Genomic DNA, 20,117 nt, shown 5'->3' on the forward strand with positions numbered 1-20,117 from the left:
ATTAACCTGTTACAACTTAGATTTGAAATATTTATCATATACCACATTTTGAAGTTTTATATTTGATATTTTCCTGATGCAACTATCTGAAAAATGAAATTTAAAAAATAGTACTAAATGATGAAACTACTACTTAAATAGAAGTTGTGCTAATTAGTCTAAATGTCTTGAATAAAAGTTTTGGGGGAAAAATTCAAAACGCTTGTGCAAAACCATAAGCATGAATTTTGTAGTATTTTAGAGAACATTGTATCATTGATTTTCATTCCTATGGTTCCAACTTCTTTAATGTGACTAGCATTTCACTTTTTCTCACATATTAAGGCACTAGCTCCATTGAAATAAATTTGAGTTTTATCAAAAAATCCTCATATACAAGATAGGCTATATGAATAAGGGAGGGAAAAGGTTGTATTTGCCTATATTAATTACTGTAGCAATGACCATTTATAAATTATTAGAGATTGGACTAAATGCTTAATTTGAAAATTAAACCTTTGTTGTTCCCTCTGAATGCTTGATGTGGTCTTTTGAAAACATGTGACACAAGACTCAATTTGAAACCACTGAACTCTGTAGTCATAAATGTGCAAAAACTTGACCATTCAAATTCCAAGACCCAATCTATGCCTTGCCAAGTTAAGATATTTAATAAAAGAATGTGTATAGATCTTATAAACTTCACTGAAATAGTTTTGACCTATACTTTCAAATACCGTATGTTAACTCAGTTAAGCATTCCTCCCAAGTGTCCATTTGTGGTTAAAGTAGCTTTAAAATAATAAATTCTATTTTTATTAATATTTATCTCAAGGCTTTAAGATCACTAACCACCAAAGAATCCCTGTGAGGGGGCAGAGAGAAGATGTTTCGTGTGTTTAGGTAATATTTAAGCATTTTAAACTTTCTTCTTTCTGGAAAGTGAGCAGGTATTCCACGTGCAGGGGTGGAATAGAACCCCGCAAGAACATAGTATGTATGCCAGTAAAAACTTTTGGATGCATGGGCATTTAAGCATATTGGCTTTTTTTTTTTCCTCCCCATGGGTATTCAAGGAACTCTTCAATCTAAAGTAATACTTTCCCTCAGCTTCCTCGGCACAAAAGCAAAAGTACTTATACAGTCTAAAAAATAAATACTAGAAATAAAAACAATTGCAACCAACAAATATACCAATGAGGCCTTTGGGAAAAGCTGACCACATAGATCCTGTAAATGCCCCAGCACATTTAAATTGTACTCATGGTGCAGAGGCCAATATTAAATTGTTTTCTAAAAAAGAAAAAGTTAACTAACCAGCTCAAAGGATACAATGTATTTTAAAACATTCTAAAAACATTTAAAAATACTTTCTCATCCTTTGAATAATTTGTACATTCTCAAAAAGAAAAACAAATTTAGCAGCATTATCTATCTTAGATTTGCAGTTTAAAAGGAAAAATACATTATTAACACGAAGATCATTGAACATCTATTTTGCTGTTTTCAGCTGCACATAATTGTTATTTTAAAAGGCTCTTTCAGGGCAAATTTAGTCGATTGGCTTTAAGGCTGCAGAATTGTTTTAAGTCTAGTGAAAGTTCCAATGCTGTTTTCAGTGATCAAAGCAAAAATTTTTAATAGTTTTTCCCCCATAGTTTCAGAATGTTTTCATACCTAGTTTTTCTAATAATATAGAATATATTGATTTTATTGCTGCAACAGAGTCTACATCTGTGTAATCATGCCTTTTAATAATTATACTTCAATGTATTTCAATGGCTTACTTGTCAAAGAAATACATGTATTATCTACATTTAAACAAATACTTAATCCTGTGCCTCCTACAAAGGGAGTTGAAATAAATGTAGCTACAGGAGAAAAATTCAGTTTTTCTAGTATCAGAAAACATTATGGTGAAAATTTTTGTGTGAGCTGGAAATATACCCATCACTTGGGCCTAACACATAAACACATTTAGGTAGAAGATGACAAATGCCTTGTAAGAGAAAGGACTTACATATGTACAGGAGAGTAACATGACAGCTATTACAGAAACAATTCTTGTGAATTTCCTAACTTTTACACCCAGGAAGTCACATTTAATTGAATTACTTTCCTCTTTTAAAACAGCATTTAAAAATCTATGCTCAAGCATTATTGCTTTCCTTTTTGACACTAAATTGAGTATGATTACAGTTATCAACTCAAATTCTATTAGAGTATTAACAATCAATATTATGCAAGGTCATAAAATATGTAACAGATGTAATGAGCTTGGGTGTTGTTAATATTGTTTAACTTTTACACAACTCTGCCCTGTAAAATATCCCTTATGCAAATCAGATATCTGGACATTTTTCAACTGACGTTTTACTACTGAGGAGAAACAAGGAGTTTAGAAAGAAAATGAGAGATGGGAAGAAAAGATGAACATGATTAATAGGTGTTTGTTTCATAAAGACTCTAGGGAGACTTTCAAATCCTTCACTGCTCCTATATGCTCACCGAAGTGGAGAGCTAGTTCACATGCCTTTCAAAGCCTTCAAAGGAGAACTTGAGTAGTTACTCAATCTTTACTGATGCTAAATTATTCCATTTGCGTCCTGTTGTTGTGAAATCAGGTGTTCTTTATGCATTGGTGCAAGGTTAAATGTTGACTGTATTCGTTAGAAACTTTTTTTTCGAATAAACGCCTAAATTATGCCTCAAAAAGTGTTTCATGGTGAGTCTGTTTCAAATAATGCCTCCTAAGAGGCATTATTTGGAAGACTAAAACATCTTTCTCGTTCTTTATTCCTCCCCTCCACCCGGAAAGAACTGCACTTTGAGTTTCCTCTTTAAATTCTTTTGATCAAAAAATGCATAATCTACTTTGATGCAGTTTTTTGTTTTGTTTTGTTTTAAGAATCACTCTTGTTCTCCAAATTCGTATAACTATAAAGGGGAAGTTAAACTTTATACAATATTTGAACCTTTAAAATGATGGGTATTCACTCCTGATAAAGATTTTGCCATTCTTAACTATTTACTAAGTTTTTAGTAAATAGTTTTTAGTTTTGCCATTTTACTAAGATAACTATTTGATAAAAATATGATAGCTTGACTAATTAAAACAGGACCCATAGATGCTGTGAGCACAGTAGCACAAAATTTTTATCAGTTTGCTTTTGAAAGGTGTTTATTTGTAGCTGCATCTAAAATTTTTAATAATTCTGTCCAATATGTTCGTGAATAAGATATTAATCCCTTAACTGTCGAAGTACAGCACCTACACACGCGCACTATATGTATACATGTGTACACACACACACACACACACACCACGCAGGAAGGAATCAATTGCCGTATTCCAGGAATGACAATGAAAGAGGAAAAATAAGCAAGAATTATAATTAGACGTCTACAGTCTCATTCACAGAAGGGCAGTGCTTGGGGGTTAAGCTGTTGAGTTAAAAAAAAGCCCCCAACCAAAAACCAACCAGTTGCCTCCGATTGGAGCTTCCCGCAGGCTTTCGCGCTGAGCGAGGAGTGGGGAAGGCGTAGTTCTCGGGGCCGGTGGGGGCCGGGATCCCGTCACCATCACCACCTCCCGAGGGGTCTTTCGGGAGCGCTCCCGCGGGCCCCGCAGGAGCCGGTGACAGTCCTAGGTGAGCGCCGAGAGCAGAGAAAGCGCCGAGCGCGTCCACAAAGAGCCCGGGCCGCCCCTCGCGCTAAGGCACGGCGGCCCTAGCGGCGGGCGCAGAAGGAAGGACTGGACGGAAGCGGCGGCGGCGGCGGCGGCTGGCGGGTGGCCGGGGTCGCGGGCCGGGGAGCGGCCCGGGAGGCCGGCGGGGAGCCCACGGGTTGGGAGGCCCGCAGCCCGCGCCGCCGCCGCCGCCTCCGCCGCCGCCCCAGCCGCGTGCGCGCGCGGCCGCATCAGCTGAGCGCGCGGCGCGTGTCACGTGGTGCGCGTGTCGAAGGTCACGGCGCGCTCACAATGGAGCTCTCGGAGTATGTGCAGAAAGGCTTCCAGATGCTGGCCGATCCCGGCTCCTTCGACTCCAACGCGTTCACGCTTCTCCTCCGGGCGGCTTTCCAGAGCCTGCTGGACGCCCAGGCGGACGAGGCCGTGTTAGGTAAGCCGCTGGGCTCTGAGCTGGATCGGCCTGGGTGGAGGGGCGCTCGGAGAAGAGGAGCGAGATGGAGCGAGAAGGGGAAAGCCCCGGGAAGAGGAAGTCTCCGGGGTTTGCCCTTCGCTCCGGACGGAGTGTGGGGATGTGGCTCTGCCAGAACCCACATCGGACCCTGAGCATTGTTCTCTCCCCAGTTGGCACCTGCACACAGCCAGCTACACGTTCCTGGCCTGATTTCCCCTCCCAGGCTCTTTGTTCCTTTGTAAAGCCGGTGTTCAAGTCTTGTTTGTGGCCTAAACATCTAAGGTTTTCAGCCTGGTCTGGGGCAAAGGCTGTTTGACACTTGGACTTCATCAGGGCAGCTCCCTGCAATTCAAGCTTTCAGTGCTAGGTTGACGAAGGTTTTAAAGGGTCTGCTTCCAAAGTAATTACTACGTCAAATAGTGTTGACATTTTTCATCTTAGAGAATACCTCAAGATCCTCTGATCATTCCAACACTCTAGTTCAATATGTTTTGCACAGGTTCCACGCCTAGACCCTTAAAATATGGTGCATAATGTTTTGTTCTGCACTAGTTATCAGGAGGCGAGTCTCTTATAAGTGGTCGGGTCAGTGATTGCGGAGTGCGGTGTCAGTATGGATGGAGGCATATTTTAAGACAGATCGCTATTACATGATTTTCTTAAATATAAATATCTCAACAATTCAAATTTTTTTCCTGTAGTTTCACGAGCTAAACACGTGTACAAAAAGATGAAAGTGGAAGTTCTTTAAACGAAAATAGTAACCGCCACCTGGTTAATCTCAAAAAAAAAAAAAAAAAAGAAAGGATGGCTGTCGAAACCTGAAAATATTTTGAAAATTGTATTTTATATTCTGAACTCGTTCCCTCTCCCCCACCTCCATGTGTTAATGTCCATGGAGCCAGTTAGCATAAAATTAATCTTTAGAAGGAAAGTTTATTCATTCTTAAATTTACACCATATAAAATATTTATCTTCTTATTTTCCTCGGAATTTACTCCATCTTTAGAGTGACCACTGTATATTTTACTCTAGGACTATGTTTTTTAAAAAATAAGAGTATTAAGGTAAAGTAAAAGAAGGTAATTTGACCAGGTAATTGCATAATTATTGATGTGTGATCTTTATTGTTTTGCCATTGACCATGTTGCACATCTCATTTACTTATAATTTCCAGTCCTTATAGTTGAATTCTTCTTGTTATCTTGTTAGAGAGGGTTCTTTACCCAAATTAAAATCCCTTTTTAGAAACAGGACTATAAAGAATTTATTGTCACAGGCATCACTGGCAATTAATTTATTTTAGATCACCCAGACTTGAAACATATCGATCCAGTGGTTTTAAAACATTGTCATGCAGCAGCTGCAACTTACATACTGGAGGCTGGAAAGCAAAGAGCTGACAAATCAACTCTAAGGTACAGGATTTATTTAAATATCCATTTGTTTTCAAATAGTACCTTTATGATTCCAATTTCAGTTTTTAAAATGGAGACTAAACTTAGGCTTTTTTTTTTCTTTAGCACTTATCTAGAAGACTGTAAATTTGACAGCGAGAGAATAGAATTGTTTTGCACGGAATATCAGGTTACTTACTTAAATTTTTAAAAATTAACAATTACTATTTTTCTTCTACTCTGTTTGCAAAGACATATTTTCTTTCTTTTTTTTCCTCCCAGAATAATAGGAATTCCCTAGAAATCCTACTGGGAAGGTAGGTCCTGTATAAGGTGTCAAGCTGAGCTACTTTTTACTTGCAGGTATGAATGGAGAGTGTTGGTGTGAAACAAAACAGGACAAAAAAACGGGATCTAGACCAAAAGAAAAGGGGCTAAAGGGCAAGTGAAACAATTGCAGTTAAGCTAATGTTTTTAAAGATAAAGCTTATGGAGATAATTTTTAAAATGCTCTTTACTCTTCAGAACTTGAAAATAAAGTTTAACAATGTTTTAAATTCAGAATGGATTAAAATAGTGTGTGTGGTGGGGAGGTGATAGACACCATTGTTGGTGAAGATAAATACTAAAAGTTTTCCTGTAGCTATTATGTACAAAATTATCATTGTATCTTTCAGTATAGGCAGATCTTTCCCTCATATAACTGATGTTTCTTGGCATTTGGAATATCAGATAAAGGTAAAGTTTAACAAACTGTTTTCTAGGGGAACTTAGGGAACTTTTTAAAAAAAATAAGAGTTAAAGACTGAAATCAATGTGTTGTGTTGTTTTAGACCAATCAACTTGATAAGATGTACAGACCTGCATATTTGGTGACCTTAAATGTAGAGGTATTTATACATAAGCCCTGTCTAAAAATTAAATGTGTAATGAAATTTAAAATTTCCTTGATTTAAATAAACAGCATTTTTTTCTTCCCTAGAACACTGATTCCCGATCCCACCCAGAGATTAGTTTTAGTTGCAACATGGAACAATTACAGGTACAGTATTAGGATCTGTGAATATGCCTACCTTTTTACAGATTTTTAATTGAGAATTATGCCTATGTAAAGTTCAAAAGAAAATTAACCATCTGTCAGTAGATAATGAAGGTTGGTTAAGGATTTAATGGTGAGGGGGCTTCAAAAGCAATATTTTAAGGTAGGCTTCGCTTTTGAAATTACGATGTTACTAACAGAATTGGTCTGCATTTGCTGTTCCCTCCAATTAAAATAAACTTGTGTAGTGTTGAGTGTAAATTCCTTCTATTTGTGATAAGTGTGAGCCAATAGGACAAAGCAAAAGGAAGAGCTTGGCTTTGAAAATGTCTTCTTTGCTTTCAGAAATTGAATTAAACTCTCAAAACATGATTTTTAAACAGTAGTTGTAAATGACTTTTTATAAAGGAGCAAGTATAAAAAATTCTTCAACTGTTTATATTGCCAGTGTAAGACTGGGGAAATTAAAAATTACATTGATTAATGGACATGACAACGAATTTATTTCTTACCACTTAAAAAAATGAAGGTCATTGCTTGAAATTTTGATGAGATTGAATTTTTCAAAAGGGATCTCCTGCAGAGTCGTTTTAATGTAACCATTAATCAAACTTTAAACTTTCAAAAGATGTGAATACAGCATAATCTTTGTTAGATAACTTGAGAAATTTTAATTTTGATATACTTCGCCTGTTCAGAGGATTCAATTAGAAACTATATCTCACATCTGAGGGCAAGCAGCCCATTTGAAGATGAGATATTTTAGAGGAAAACTTTCTATTGACCTTCTTTTAATTTTTTACATCTTTTATATTTTAGAAGAAAACCTTCTTTTGATAGTGGTTTGTCAAAGGTTTAAAATCTTTGTGAATTTTAAGCTTGTTTAGAAAGTGTCCCCCGACTCTTTTCTTGCATCTTTCTCAAAGTTGGATACTTCTTTCTTGTGTTTTTATCCTATAAACGATTCATCATACACATCTTCAGGACTTAGTAGGGAAACTTAAAGATGCTTCGAAAAGCCTGGAAAGAGCAACTCAGTTGTAATTTGGGGAAGTTAACGATCTGCCCCGGTCTAGAGGAAGACCAGGAACGCCTTGCCTCCGCCGAACCATCGTTTCTGCGAGCTGGATGTCTTCCTTTTCAGGAGAACAAATTTTTTCTTTTGGATTTGTGTCACTCATCAATTTTGACACTTTTTCTTTTACACTTGTGAAAGGGTTAAGAGGGAAAGTCTGCCTAAGTATTTGAATCATCTTTAGTATTATCCGTACACTGATCATATTTGATCTTTTCCAAGTCTTCCAAAAGGAAGCAGACAGTATTATATTCTGAATAAATAAGTTGTTCCCACTAAAGAGTGCTGAGAGTTTGTTTGGATTTGAGTTTGTTAATTATTACTTTGAAAACGCAGACACGATTGGCGTTAACTTTTAACGATCGCCTCTTCTCAGGATTAAAGTTAAGCGTAGTGGGAAAGGATGCGATCTTCGGGGTTGCCTTAAGACCCCAGCTTCGGGACGTGGGGAAAGGGCGCGGTCGCCCCGCGCCGGGAGCTGGCCCGTCCCGTTACCTGTGCCCGAGGGCTCGCCCGCAGCCCGACCCTCGCCCGTGGGGCTCCGGAGGCCCGGCCCGGCCGGCCCCGCGCGGAGCCCCTGCCCGGAGCGAGCGGCTGCCCGCGCGCGCCCCGCCTCGGCCACTGGCGGGCGGGGAAGGGGGCCGGCGCGGCCGCGGGAAGACTGGGGCGGGCGCTGTTGTTTCCGCGAGCCCAACTCGGTCGCAGGTTCCGCGCCGCGGCGCCGGAGTCTGGGCCGCAGCCCGTGGGGCCGAGCGGGGGGCGGCGGCCGGGCGATCTCCTCGGCTGGAGCCCGCGGACGTGTGCACCGCGGGCGGAGGCGGGCGGCGGCAAGAAAGAAATAACGGGGGGTGGGGTGGGCTGAACTGCTTGCGGGGCCGGAGCGATGCCCGCGCCGAGAGCAGGGTGGCGCGTGTGGCGCTGTGGAGAAATGTCTCCGCAGCCGCGCCAGCGCCGCCGCCGCGCCGAGCGAGGGGGAGGGGGCCGGGTCGCGCTGCTCCGAGGGGAGGGGGCGGCCGCGGGCCCGACTACACCGACACTAATTCCCAGGCCGCCCTTAAGGAATGAGGGGAGCACGTGACCCGGTGGGGGGGCGGCGGGGGGAGGGGGCGGGCGGACTCTGAGCCATTTTGGAGCCGGTGTCAGTTTCCACTCTGCCTTCAGCGGTGCTTTTTTTTTTCCACCCTCCCCTCCCCCTCCTCAGCCTTCCTCCCCTCCCCCCGCCTCTCCGCACGCACACACACGGCGCCCCCCACCCCCCTCCTCCCCCCACGGCAACTATGAAATAATAATCGTAGTATTAAAGGCAGAGATCGGGGCGAGACAATGGGGATGTTGGCGAGGGAGCCCCGATCCGGATTAGAAACACCTCCCAGCCCCGCAGAATAATACTGATCGCGCCCCCTCCGCGCGCTCCCTCCCCCGAGTGCGGAGCGGGAGGAGGCGGCGGCGGCCGAGGAGGAGGAGGAGGCCCAGGAGGAGGAGGCGTTGGAGGCCGAGGAGGAGGAGGAGGAGGCCGCGGAGGAGGAGGCCGAGGCGGAGGAGGAGGAGGAGGCCGGGCTCGGGAGGCAGCATGAGCCGAGCGCGGCGGCCGCGGCTCCTCTCGGCTGCGCTCGTTGCCCATTGACAGCAGCGTCTGCAGCTCGCTTCAAGATGGCCGCTTGGCTCACATTCATTTTCTGCTGAACGACTTTTAACTTTCATTGTCTTTTCCGCCCGCTGCGATCGCTTCTCACCGGCTGCTTTTTCCGGGTACGTAGGAGGCGAGGCGCCTCCGGGACGGGGCCTGGGGGCGGCGGGGGTCGCGCCGGGCTCGGACCGGCCGCCGGTGGACTGGGAGCGGCCCCCCCGCGCCTCGCCCGCGCCGGCCGGGAGGGCGCTGACAGCGTGGGCGCCGAGCCCCGCGCCGCCGCCGCCCGCCGCCCGCCGGCCCCGCGCGCCGCCCGGCCCCGCGCGCCGCCCGCGCCCGCGAGCGCGCGCCCGCCGCCGCCCGCCGACTCCCGCGGCGCCGGGACCGACCCGCAGCCCGCGCCGCCGCCGCCAGCCGGCCTCGGCGCCGCTCCAGCCGCCGCCCGCTCCAGCCCGGACGCGCCGCGCGCGGCCCCACGTTTTAGTTCCTTTCTCCCCCGAGCGCCCCTCTACACCCTCGCGACGCACATGGCCCCCGAGAAGAACACTTCTATTTGCAGCTTCTGCGGCTCTCCCGGCCACGGCGCCTTTTGTTGAGAGGTAGATTTTGATGAAACGGGGACGGGTGCCTGAAATCGGGAGCTGCTTGGGTCAAGTGGCTTCCCTCCTCTCCCGAAGAAAGGGCTTTGGAGGGGTTTAAACAGCCAGAGAACGCCCCCATTTTATAGGGACGGGTTGCGTGGGGGGCAGCGATCCCGCCAAGGTGGATGTTAGGCTGGTGAGAGCCCGAACAAAAATGTTATTAACTTAAGTTGGAGGGACACTTGTGAGAAATTGGATGGCTTGTAAGATGGCGGTTCCCAGTTGTTTCCAAGGTCTCCTGCGTTTGTGTTTAAAATGGTAAAGTTTTCAAGGTGTTATTTGTTGGGAGTCTTGGATAAGTTCTTCAAACATTACTTGGGACGTGCTCACTGGGAAGTGGGCATTTCAAATTTGGAGCTTTTTTTGGAGTGATGATGGTGAGTGGACGTTAGTCTTGCAAGAGGTTTCCTCTCTTTCTTTCTTTTTTCCTCTTTTTGTTTTTTTCTCTCTCAGAGACTACAGTTTTTCTCTCAACCTCTAGTATGGGATGCACTTAGAATCATGACTCAAGTCCACAACGTTTTACAGGTTTGGTAAATGTCAGCTTAGGTCATGTGGTGAGGAGATGCTTTGGAAAACGAGCACTAAAAAGTTGATGGCATATGTTTACGCAGTCTTTTGGGTTTGACAGCCGTATAGCATGATCTTTTTCCCAAAGATTTACAGTTAATAATTGGAAGTAAACAAGTATAGAGACTTTGATCATTCCCAATTGCAATAAAAGGATTTAGTGGGCTTAGTGGTCACGGTTCAGTATTTGAAATACAAGCATGTATTAACCCCTTCCCTTAAAGTAGGCAAAATTCTGGGCATATTATTCAAATCCAAGTGTAGGTTGGTAATGCCTAGAATGTTATGAGTAGTTCAACCTATATTTTATAGGAAGCTTAACCCCCAAGTTCTGGAAACATATTATATGCTACGCTATAGTCTTGAAACCTAAGGATGCCAATTGTTAACAGCATATGCTAACTTATGAGACTATATTAACATTTGAGTTTTATTTTAAGTAGAATCCCTTAGAGGTTGATTTTGTGGGCAAACATATATTTTTTTAATATTTGAGTTCATTCCCATACATCTGCCCCAAAGTGCAAAGGTGTTTGAAATAACCTACTTGTGTAAATTTACACCTGGTATCTTTAAAGCCATATAAGTCACTGTGTATGCATGTGTGTATGTATACACACACATATACACACGCTTTTGTAAGAAAAGTGAGCATTTAGTTGTACTTGAAAAATCCATTAATGTTCTACCATCAAGTCCTTGGATGTGCATTAAGTGCCCCCAAAGGTAAAATTCTCCCTAGAAGTCAAGTTAACCCAAAGTTTACCCATACTTGTATTGGCCTGGGAGCCCCAACTGGGGTTATGGAGTTCATTTGCATGTGTTAGATTGCAATAGTCAAGCTGATTGTTAACATAAGAACTTGCTTCTGTTTTCCTTCATTTTGACATTACTGGTGTTAGGCCTCCAACTAAAGTGACAGCCCCAACTGAGTATGTTATAATGGCAAGTTTAAACTATTGAGTATTTTTTCCATTGTATGTTTGGTGCATTTTTGCTTGCTTAACTGGCAGTTCTGTGGTGGAACCTAGAAGGTTTTCCTTTCTAAGGTGCAAGAGATTGTTTCTGAAACCTTATCAAGCATGTCAGATGTTTTGGAAGTCTTCATTAGGTTCCCAGTACTTTCAAGTGGTATATAAAGATAAAGAACTGATTCTTATACAAGTAACAAAGTGGTATTTACTAGCATTATAAATGGTTATAGGGTTGTGGTCAAATCCTTGTGAATTGAAGTAGAGGAGTTGTGTGAATTAAGACTTAAAATGAATTTGAAAGGGTTTTGGTCAAGTACATGAGACTTAAACGTTCAAAGCCAACCAGTAGATAACCTTTCACTGAGGTCTGATTGTTCTGTGTGTTAATATTTGTGTTTGTCTGGTGTTGATTTTATGTAAAGTAGAGGAGAAATAAAGGCAGCTGTTTTTATTGATGCCCCTTCCTGAACTTCATGATCGGTGGCATTAGTGTGATGTGCTTTTGCAAGGGGACAGAAGTATCACCTTGCTAACTATTTTTCTAGTAAAGGTCCTGCTGTTTCATAAGGAGAGTTTTCTTTGAGAACCAAGAAGACTTGTCTTTAATCACCAAGTACAATAGAATTAAATATTGCTACTCTTTAGGGACACTGCTCCATCCACAACTCCTCTGTAATCCCACTTAGATTTATATTAACAATATGTTGACAATATTCCTCTAAACAAGTCATCCAAAGATAACTGAGGAGTCACACATGACGTTTTCTGGTTGAAGTCACTGGTTGCCACTGTGGTCACTTTTCATAAAAGAGGCTTTGTTTTGTTTTTACCGGTTTTTTTTGTTGTGTGTGTGTGTTTTTTTTTAGTACTCTAAAACTTTTAGTTTCAGCCATTGAGCTGTGTTGATTAGTATTTCCCTCTCCTGCATTAAAATTCCCTGAGAATTAAAACCTCAGATGCATCTTCAAGTTTCACAAGTTCCTAGATTTCTGTTCAAGGCAGCTTTGAGAATGTGCTTCAGATAAGTCTGGAAGCTTAGTCTTATTTCAGATTCTGAAATGAATGAAGTGGGAGTAAGAAATGCATTTTTCAAGCATACTGCACGAAGTAATTGACTTCCCTGATTGTCCGCTATTGTATTGTTGCTGACAGTTCCCCACCGTGACTTTTCTATAACATACGATATCTGTTGGGAATAGCATTTCATTGTGTGGGGTTTGCATGGAGGTGAGGCTGAGAAAATGACATTTGTTTTTCTCTGCTCTCGGTGCTCTGGGTTGACAAGGTGTTGATTTAGCGTTGGGAATGGGCTGGTCACATGGTTCTTTACTTATTGTCACTGCCATCGATTCAGGTAGTTTTTCTTGCCTCTATCCAGCATAGCTCAGGTAAAACACAAGGCTTTGCCCACTTCTTGTCTGCTATGAAACAGATTTCAGTTTTCAGCCTTTCCAAAACTTTGTATCGCTCATCCTAATCTACAGAAGAACTTCCTATTAGAGAAGAAAGCTTTAAAGAGTTTCAGTTCAATAAACATCTCTGCAATTTGAGCCCTGACGGGTTCGGGCTAAGTGCACAGTTGGCAATTCTCAAAAGATCCCTTCATGAAATTTTTGACCTAGTGATTGCTAACAGGAGAGAGCGAAAGAGTCAAGATCTGAAAGAAGCTCTTCGCGCCGAGTCGACGTGGAAAGAGGCCCCCAAGAGTGTCCGAAATGGCCGGAGTGCGGTTTGCATTTTCCTTTACCACTGCACGCTCCGGGGTCCCCCAGGCTGTCTGCCGGGTCGCCTCGGGCCAGAATCCTGCTCCCCAGCGCGGCGGGCCTCGTGGGGCCGCCCCACCCCCGCGCTGCGCGCCCGCACCCCACCCCGCCCCCGCGCGGCCCCGCCCCCGCGCCGTGCCGGCCCCTCCCCCGCGCCCGCCGCTGCCGCCGCCCGGCAGCCCCGCACGCCCGCCGAAGCTACGGGCTCGGCCCGGCTCCGCGCGGAGTTGCAGCGGTGGCCGGATGCCAAGTGTAAGTGTAAGTTGCTATGGAAACCCCGACAGAGGCGAGTTCCGAATCCGGAGCGAGACGGAGCCCCGGGCGCCGCCGGATCCGCCCCTCCGCATCCCGGCCCCCCGGCCCCCGGGCGTCCGCGCGCTCAGGCCCCAGCGCGAGGCCGACTCGAGGTGCTTCTCCTGCGGCCCCAGCACCCAGCTCCGGAAATGCCAGGGATGCAGATAGAGCAGAATTTGCTTTCCCTTTGTATCGCGTCAAAACGTGCCTGGTTCTGGTTGCCGGAACCGCTTAAAACAACCAGAACCCCTGGGAAGCCAGGGCATGCTCCTGGATTTTCGATCGAAGATCCATAAGGAAGTTTTACCCTAAATTTGGAGTCCTGGAACAAGCCCTAGCGGTTGGTAAATATCTGCGGGGAGCGTGTAGCGTCTGCAGCAGCCGTGGGGCTGCTGGGCTGGAGGACAAATGGAAGAAAGAGACCCGAATGCTCTCAGCTCCCAGCCCCCACCCCAGACCTTTTCTTCTCCCTCCTGGAATGACCTGAGGAACCAGAGATTACTTTTCTTGGATCCTTTTTCACCTTTTCTGTAGAACTGATTGAGGTCTGATCAGTGAATTCTTTCTGTAGAAGACGTTGGGACAGTCCAGCTGCACAGTGTTAAACGAGTTTTATGAACTCCTTCAGCATTTCAGAGCATATAGTTACTGGGAGTTGGAGATAATCTCGAATCTCTTTCTGTGAATTATGGCCAATATTTCTTTGTCTTGCAGGATCTTTTATCAAGCAGAAATGCATCGAACAACCAGAATCAAGATCACTGAGCTAAATCCCCACCTAATGTGTGTGCTTTGTGGAGGGTACTTCATTGATGCCACAACCATAATAGAATGTCTACATTCCTGTAAGTACACAGTTTTAGACCTTTTCTTGTGTCGTGTATATTTAACATCTTGTCCTGAAATTTGAAAACTAACAATTCCCACTGTCCTTGAGAATGTTGGTACAAAATGAAGAAGTTGTTTTCCGCTCTTGCATTTAGTGACTTTTTGTTAATGCATATTTAATAAAATACTGTATAAATATAAATTGTATAAGTGTTCTCAGGATATTAACTGAATTTGTTTATTTAATTAGAAATGCCTTTTGGTATTTACCATTTTGTTACTACTAGTTCTCTATTTCTGACACACTAATTTTATTGCTTAGCATCTACTTCCTGAACTTTAAAAAATTTGTGTTTTTATTTCTAGTCTGTAAAACGTGTATTGTGCGTTACCTGGAGACCAGCAAGTATTGTCCTATCTGTGATGTCCAAGTTCACAAGACCAGGCCACTACTGAATATAAGGTAGGAAAATGTTTAAAAACATTGTTTGTAATTGCATAATTATTGAATTTAGTGTTTATTTCTTCACACAAAATTTACCCTTCAGTCACCGTCTAATGCGTGTACTTTGTAGAGGAGGATAGCCCTTAATTTCTTGGCCATTTTAATGATGACTAACTTTAAACAGAGTTCAGTATTATTCAAGGGATTTTAAGATTTTTTAAAATCATTTTTAAAAATGGAATTAGTTCTCCATTTTTGCATTGCTTTATTGACCTTGTGACAGGCAAGAGTGCATGTGTTTAAACTGCTTCCATTCTCTCCTCTTTGTTCTCTTTCATATTAGCTAATTCAGTAATTTGGAAGGCACACTTTTCTTGACTTAGTGAAATGTGAAGAATTTATTAGTGAGTATAAAATAGAGTATTCTACTAATTAAAAAACAGTGCTACTACATAAAGAAGTTTTATCATAATTATCATGTTGATGTAGTTATAGACAGTGTTACAATCAAGTAAAATACTATAACAGAGAAAACAAAGAATGTTTAAAAACTTAATAAACATTTTTAGTTTTTGCCATATTAGTTGATAGTTTATTTTCTAATTTATTCTTTTTCAGGTCAGATAAAACTCTTCAAGATATTGTATACAAATTAGTTCCAGGGCTTTTCAAAAGTGAGTAACTTGCTTAAAAATGAATTTTTAAAAAGTATTTATCAGTTTTACCTGCTATGTTTAAGTCTTTTTTTTCCTCCTCTTTAGATGAAATGAAGAGAAGAAGGGATTTTTATGCAGCTCATCCTTCAGCTGATGGTAAACTCTTTAGAGGGGGAAAGACATTTTATTTGGAGGGAGAACTTATCCAGTAAATTATTAAAATTAAGCTTAAAAGTACCAATTCCATTCTTCTATATGTATAATATTTAATTAAGTACTTAATTCTTAAAAATTGAATTTAAAAATGTCTTTATAGCTGCCAATGGCTCTAATGAAGATAGAGGAGAAGTTGCAGATGAAGATAAGAGAATTATAACTGATGATGAAATAATAAGTTTATCCATTGAATTCTTTGACCAGAACAGGTAAATTCTTTAGGAAATGTGTTTTATGCTAATATATTTATTAGATACATTGTTTGCCTAATAAATTATCTGTTTCTTAGATTGGATCGGAAAGTAAATAAAGACAAGGAGAAATCTAAGGAGGAGGTATGTTCCATGATACAAAAACACATAGAAGATGCATTGTTTGGATTCTAGATTTTATGAGGGTGTATGTTGCTCTTTAGCATATCCTAGGGTCAGATGTTGCTATCAAATAGGAGAAAATCATCACGTTTGTTGTTTAAGAGTGATCTGTATTCAATAGTTACTAGATAGAATTTATCTTATATATGATTACTCTTCTTACAAAATATTTTCAGTAATTAATGTTTAATGCTTTGATGTACTGAAGGAATCTGTTCATTTAGTATTTATAATAATAGCAAACTCAAAGTATAGCTGAGAACTTAGTCAAATCTCAGCTTTGGTATTCGTACCTTTTGTCATACTCAGACATCTATTTTTTTTGACTTTAAAAAAAAAATCTTAAAGTTAGGAATTTTAAAAAATTATTTTTTTAAATATGCTCTTAGGTGAATGATAAAAGGTATTTACGATGCCCAGCAGCAATGACTGTGATGCACCTAAGAAAGTTTCTCAGAAGTAAAATGGACATACCTAATACTTTCCAGGTATCTACTTTATAGTCTTCATGCATTCTATGTAAATCTTTAAAAAAAAATTTCAATGACATTTTTCTTTTTGGATTCTAAACCCAAAAAAGCAACGGAATTTTTTTTTTAATTTAGTACTTTATTTGGAAATCGCTCTTAAAATATTTGGTATGGATTCTGTTTTATGCTGTGAAAACAAATCCCTTACTAATTTCAAGAAATGTTTTCCCTCATTTGAAGTTTCCAGAGGGATTCTTTCTTTGTCCAAATGTTTGGAGAAAATGTTTTTTAAATGCATTTTTGGATTCTATTTAGGTGGCCAAAAAAATCTAGATTTACCATCATTCTTTGTGACACTTAATAATTGAAGTGTTGTTTTTCAACAGATTGATGTCATGTATGAAGAGGAACCTTTAAAGGATTACTATACACTAATGGACATTGCCTACATTTATACCTGGAGAAGGGTAAGTAGCGTACCTGATGCTCGCAGGTTATTTTTGTAGACTGTACTTAAAGATCTAAGACTGATTTTTTTTTTCCTCTTAACTTTATAGAATGGTCCGCTTCCTTTGAAATACAGAGTTCGACCTACTTGTAAAAGAATGAAGATCAGTCATCAGAGAGATGGACTGACAAACGCTGGAGAACTGGAAAGTGACTCTGGGAGTGACAAGGCCAACAGCCCAGCAGGAGGTATTCCCTCCACCTCTTCTTGTTTGCCCAGCCCCGGCACTCCAGTCCAGTCTCCTCATCCTCAGTTTCCTCACATTTCCAGCACTATGAATGGAACCAGCAGCAGCCCCAGCGGTAACCACCAATCTTCTTTTGCCAATAGACCTCGAAAATCGTCAGTAAATGGGTCGTCAGCAACTTCATCTGGTTGATACCTGAGACTGTTGAGGAAAAAAATTTTAAACCCCTGATTTATATAGATATCTTCATGCCATTACAGCTTTATAGATGCTAATACATGTGACTATCGTCCAATTTGCTTTCTTTTGTAGTGACGTTAAATTTGGCTATAAAAGATGGACTAGATGTGATATTCATATGGACGTTAATTGAAAAGAAAGATTATTCTCGAAAGAATTGATTTCTGAGAAAGCAGGCAAGATGTTTTTCTGTGTGTTAGGACAGATGTGAAATGGTTTCTGTAACCATTGTTTGGATTTGAAAATCTTCTGCAGTGGATATAAACATTGGGCCATAGTTTGTTAATCTCAACTAACGCCTACATTACATCCTCCCTGATTGTTCTTGTTATTATGCTGTTTTGTGAACCTGTAGAAAACAAGTGCTTTTTATCTTGAAATTCAACAAATGGAAAGAATATGCATAGAATAATGCATTCTATGTAGCCATGTCACTGTGAATAACAATTTCTTGCATATTTAGCCATTTTGATTCCTGTTTGATTTTTACTTCTCTGTTGCTGCGCGAAACCGATCAAAGGAAAGTAAACTTCAGTTTTACAATCTGTAAGCCTGAAAGCGGGTACTACCATTTATTTTACTGACTTGTTTAAATGATTCGCTTTTGTATGAATCAGATGGCATTATGCTTATTGTACAATGCCATATTGGTATACGACATAACAGGAAACAGTATTGTATGATATATTTATAAATACTATAAAGAAAATATTGTGTTTCATGCATTCAGAGATGGTTGTTAAAATTCTCCCAACTGGTTCGACCTTTGCAGATACCTATGTTTGAGCCTTATCACCATAGGATATTTTTAATGTGGATATTTAATTCTAAATTTTGTTCCATTGGAAGCGATTGGCATATCGTAATACTGATTTTTCTCTAGTAATACCTGTTTACTTTTAAAATTAATAGTTGCATTAAAGAAAAACTTTGCACTAAGGAAATTGGAAATGCTTTCTTCATTTCCCATTGCTTATGATGGAATTAATGTGTTTTTAAAATGCATATTGATCGCTGTAATTCTAAAACAAATATTTTAAATAAACCAGCAAATTGCTGGAAGAAGGCATTTTATCTAAAATTATTTTAATATGTGGCATAGTGGAAATTTCAAACTTAAGAATTGCTGTTACAGTTATAAACAGTGGAATATGCCCTCTCTGTAACGTCTGGAAATAGAAGCAATTTATTGTGAGCTTCTACAGGTATTAGTTTTTAAATACAGTGAGCATGTTGAATTTAAAGTATGAATATCCCCAACAATTTTCAGTTTGTGTTTTGCTTTGGTCGAACTTGTTCATCACCCATCAGTTATTTGTGAGGGTGTTTATTCTCTATGAATATTGTTTCATGTTTGTATGGGGAAATTGTAGTTAAACATTTCATTGTCCCCCGTCTGCAAAAGAAGCACAATTCTATTGCTCTGTCTTGCTTATAGTCATTAAATCATTACTTTTACATATATTGCTGTTACTTCTGCTTTCTTTAAAGATACAGTAAATGAAGTTTTATGAAACCACAAAATACATATATTTTTATTTTGACCTAAATTTGTACAGTCCCATTGTAAGTGTTGTTTCTAATGATAGATGTAAAATTAAATTTCATTTGTAATTGGAAAAATCCAATAAAAAGGATATTCATTTAGAAAATAGCTAAGACTTTAATAAAAATTTGATATGAAAAGCACAATGTGCAGAAGTTTTGGAAACCCTATTGTGGATTACAACAGGTAAAAGCTGAAGAACATCCATTGCTGTCTTAGTGATGTTGCTGAGAGTACATGCGTTGTTGTATAATTGCTTGAAAGCCCAATTGAAAGATGTATCTGTTTATTTACTCTACAATCTTTGAAGTAAAAGTTACCCATGTTTGCCAATTTTGGTGAATTTAACTTATTTTTCTAGGCTTTTCTTCTCAAGTTGTTCATGATGTTATCTAAGACAAGAAAAAAAAGTTAATGGAAGTTTCAAGTGATGTTTTTATTTTGGATATGACTGTGTATATAAAAAATGCAAAAGTATTTTTCAAAGGCTAAAAACTTAAAGTGCTAGTGGATTGTCATTTGACTTACACAAAACCAAGTCATAGGATCAACACAGAACTCAAAGATTTTACATCTCAACCTTTTTATGGACTTATTTTTGAAATTAGTAAAGTATCAGATATTGCATCTATGGCTTACCTAACACTATTTCACCATATTTGAAAACATGTCCATTTATTTTGTTTGAAAGAGGAATTTCCCCCCTACTCAATTTGAAAATTGCTTAAGCTTTAAAGGCTATTTCAGCTAAAATTTGTCTTTTAATAAAACGAGAGTATAATGTTTTGTATTTTATAAGCAGCCATCACGGGTTTGACAATTAGGCTTTAAAACTTTTGCTGAACTACCACTTAAAATTTCAATGTTACAAAAACCCATATCAAAGCTGCTAACTTTGTAACTCTTAGCAGTCAAGGCAGGGTGCGTGAAAAGTCGGCTTTAAGTTTGGCTTTTGCTATTGAACAGTATTCTGGGATTCTATACCACAAAGTTAGAGCTAAAAATATTCCACAGAAAATGCCTAAATTGATTTCACAGATTTTGGCTTAAATGCAAAAAAAGAATGAGGCTGGTTGCTGTTGTATAAATAGTGATCTATCTTGCTTTACACATGCATACCACTTTACAAATACCTTTTTGCTTTTAAAA

At 40.5% G+C, this 20,117-nt stretch overlaps 3 protein-coding genes across 9 annotated transcripts; all 3 read left to right on the forward strand.

Annotated features, from left to right (window-relative positions):
- Window positions 1–3,952: 3,952 nt before the first annotated feature.
- Window positions 3,953–7,899, forward strand: COMMD3 (COMM domain containing 3). The gene is made up of 8 exons (XM_060006208.2): window positions 3,953–4,097; window positions 5,425–5,536; window positions 5,642–5,705; window positions 5,798–5,832; window positions 6,193–6,253; window positions 6,349–6,405; window positions 6,498–6,557; window positions 7,539–7,899. Exons 1-8 carry the CDS (start codon window positions 3,959–3,961, stop codon window positions 7,596–7,598), a joined length of 588 nt encoding a protein of 195 aa, XP_059862191.1. The 5' UTR covers window positions 3,953–3,958; the 3' UTR covers window positions 7,599–7,899.
- A 939-nt stretch (window positions 7,900–8,838) lies between these two features.
- Window positions 8,839–19,301, forward strand: BMI1 (BMI1 proto-oncogene, polycomb ring finger). 7 transcript variants are annotated; one of them, XM_060006201.2, is made up of 11 exons: window positions 8,839–9,378; window positions 13,064–13,165; window positions 14,213–14,343; window positions 14,693–14,789; window positions 15,390–15,445; window positions 15,533–15,583; window positions 15,744–15,852; window positions 15,933–15,978; window positions 16,407–16,505; window positions 16,874–16,954; window positions 17,045–19,301. In XM_060006201.2, exons 3-11 carry the CDS (start codon window positions 14,232–14,234, stop codon window positions 17,372–17,374), a joined length of 981 nt encoding a protein of 326 aa, XP_059862184.1. In that variant the 5' UTR covers window positions 8,839–9,378; window positions 13,064–13,165; window positions 14,213–14,231; the 3' UTR covers window positions 17,375–19,301. The 7 variants fall into 7 exon arrangements, with proteins under 7 accessions (XP_059862184.1, XP_059862185.1, XP_059862183.1 ...); XM_060006202.2 differs by having other exon boundaries at window positions 13,077–13,165; XM_060006200.2 differs by lacking the exon at window positions 13,064–13,165.
- LOC138413976 (brain acid soluble protein 1-like) lies at window positions 8,953–9,852 on the forward strand. The gene is made up of 3 exons (XM_069540367.1): window positions 8,953–8,960; window positions 9,054–9,290; window positions 9,387–9,852. Exons 1-3 carry the CDS (start codon window positions 8,953–8,955, stop codon window positions 9,850–9,852), a joined length of 711 nt encoding a protein of 236 aa, XP_069396468.1.
- Window positions 19,302–20,117: the final 816 nt, after the last annotated feature.

Source organism: Delphinus delphis, chromosome 2, assembly GCF_949987515.2.
Source record: "Delphinus delphis chromosome 2, mDelDel1.2, whole genome shotgun sequence".
Lineage (NCBI taxonomy): Eukaryota > Metazoa > Chordata > Mammalia > Artiodactyla > Delphinidae > Delphinus > Delphinus delphis.

What these genes read in the sequence shown, in the direction of transcription:
- COMMD3 (XM_060006208.2), top strand. Translation starts at nt 3,959, where the DNA reads ATGGAGCTCTCGGAGTATGTGCAGAAAGGCTTCCAGATGCTGGCCGAT. An exon ending in GCTGACAAATCAACTCTAAG is followed by an intron (nt 5,537 to 5,641) that starts GTACAGGATTTA and finishes TTTTTTCTTTAG; the next exon opens with CACTTATCTAGAAGACTGTA. An exon ending in TGTTTTGCACGGAATATCAG is followed by an intron (nt 5,706 to 5,797) that starts GTTACTTACTTA and finishes TTTTCCTCCCAG; the next exon opens with AATAATAGGAATTCCCTAGA.
- LOC138413976 (XM_069540367.1), top strand. An exon ending in CGCTTCAAGATGGCCGCTTG is followed by an intron (nt 9,291 to 9,386) that starts GCTCACATTCAT and finishes CCGGGTACGTAG; the next exon opens with GAGGCGAGGCGCCTCCGGGA.
- BMI1 (XM_060006201.2), top strand. Translation starts at nt 14,232, where the DNA reads ATGCATCGAACAACCAGAATCAAGATCACTGAGCTAAATCCCCACCTA. An exon ending in AGGAGAAATCTAAGGAGGAG is followed by an intron (nt 15,979 to 16,406) that starts GTATGTTCCATG and finishes ATATGCTCTTAG; the next exon opens with GTGAATGATAAAAGGTATTT. An exon ending in ACATACCTAATACTTTCCAG is followed by an intron (nt 16,506 to 16,873) that starts GTATCTACTTTA and finishes GTTTTTCAACAG; the next exon opens with ATTGATGTCATGTATGAAGA.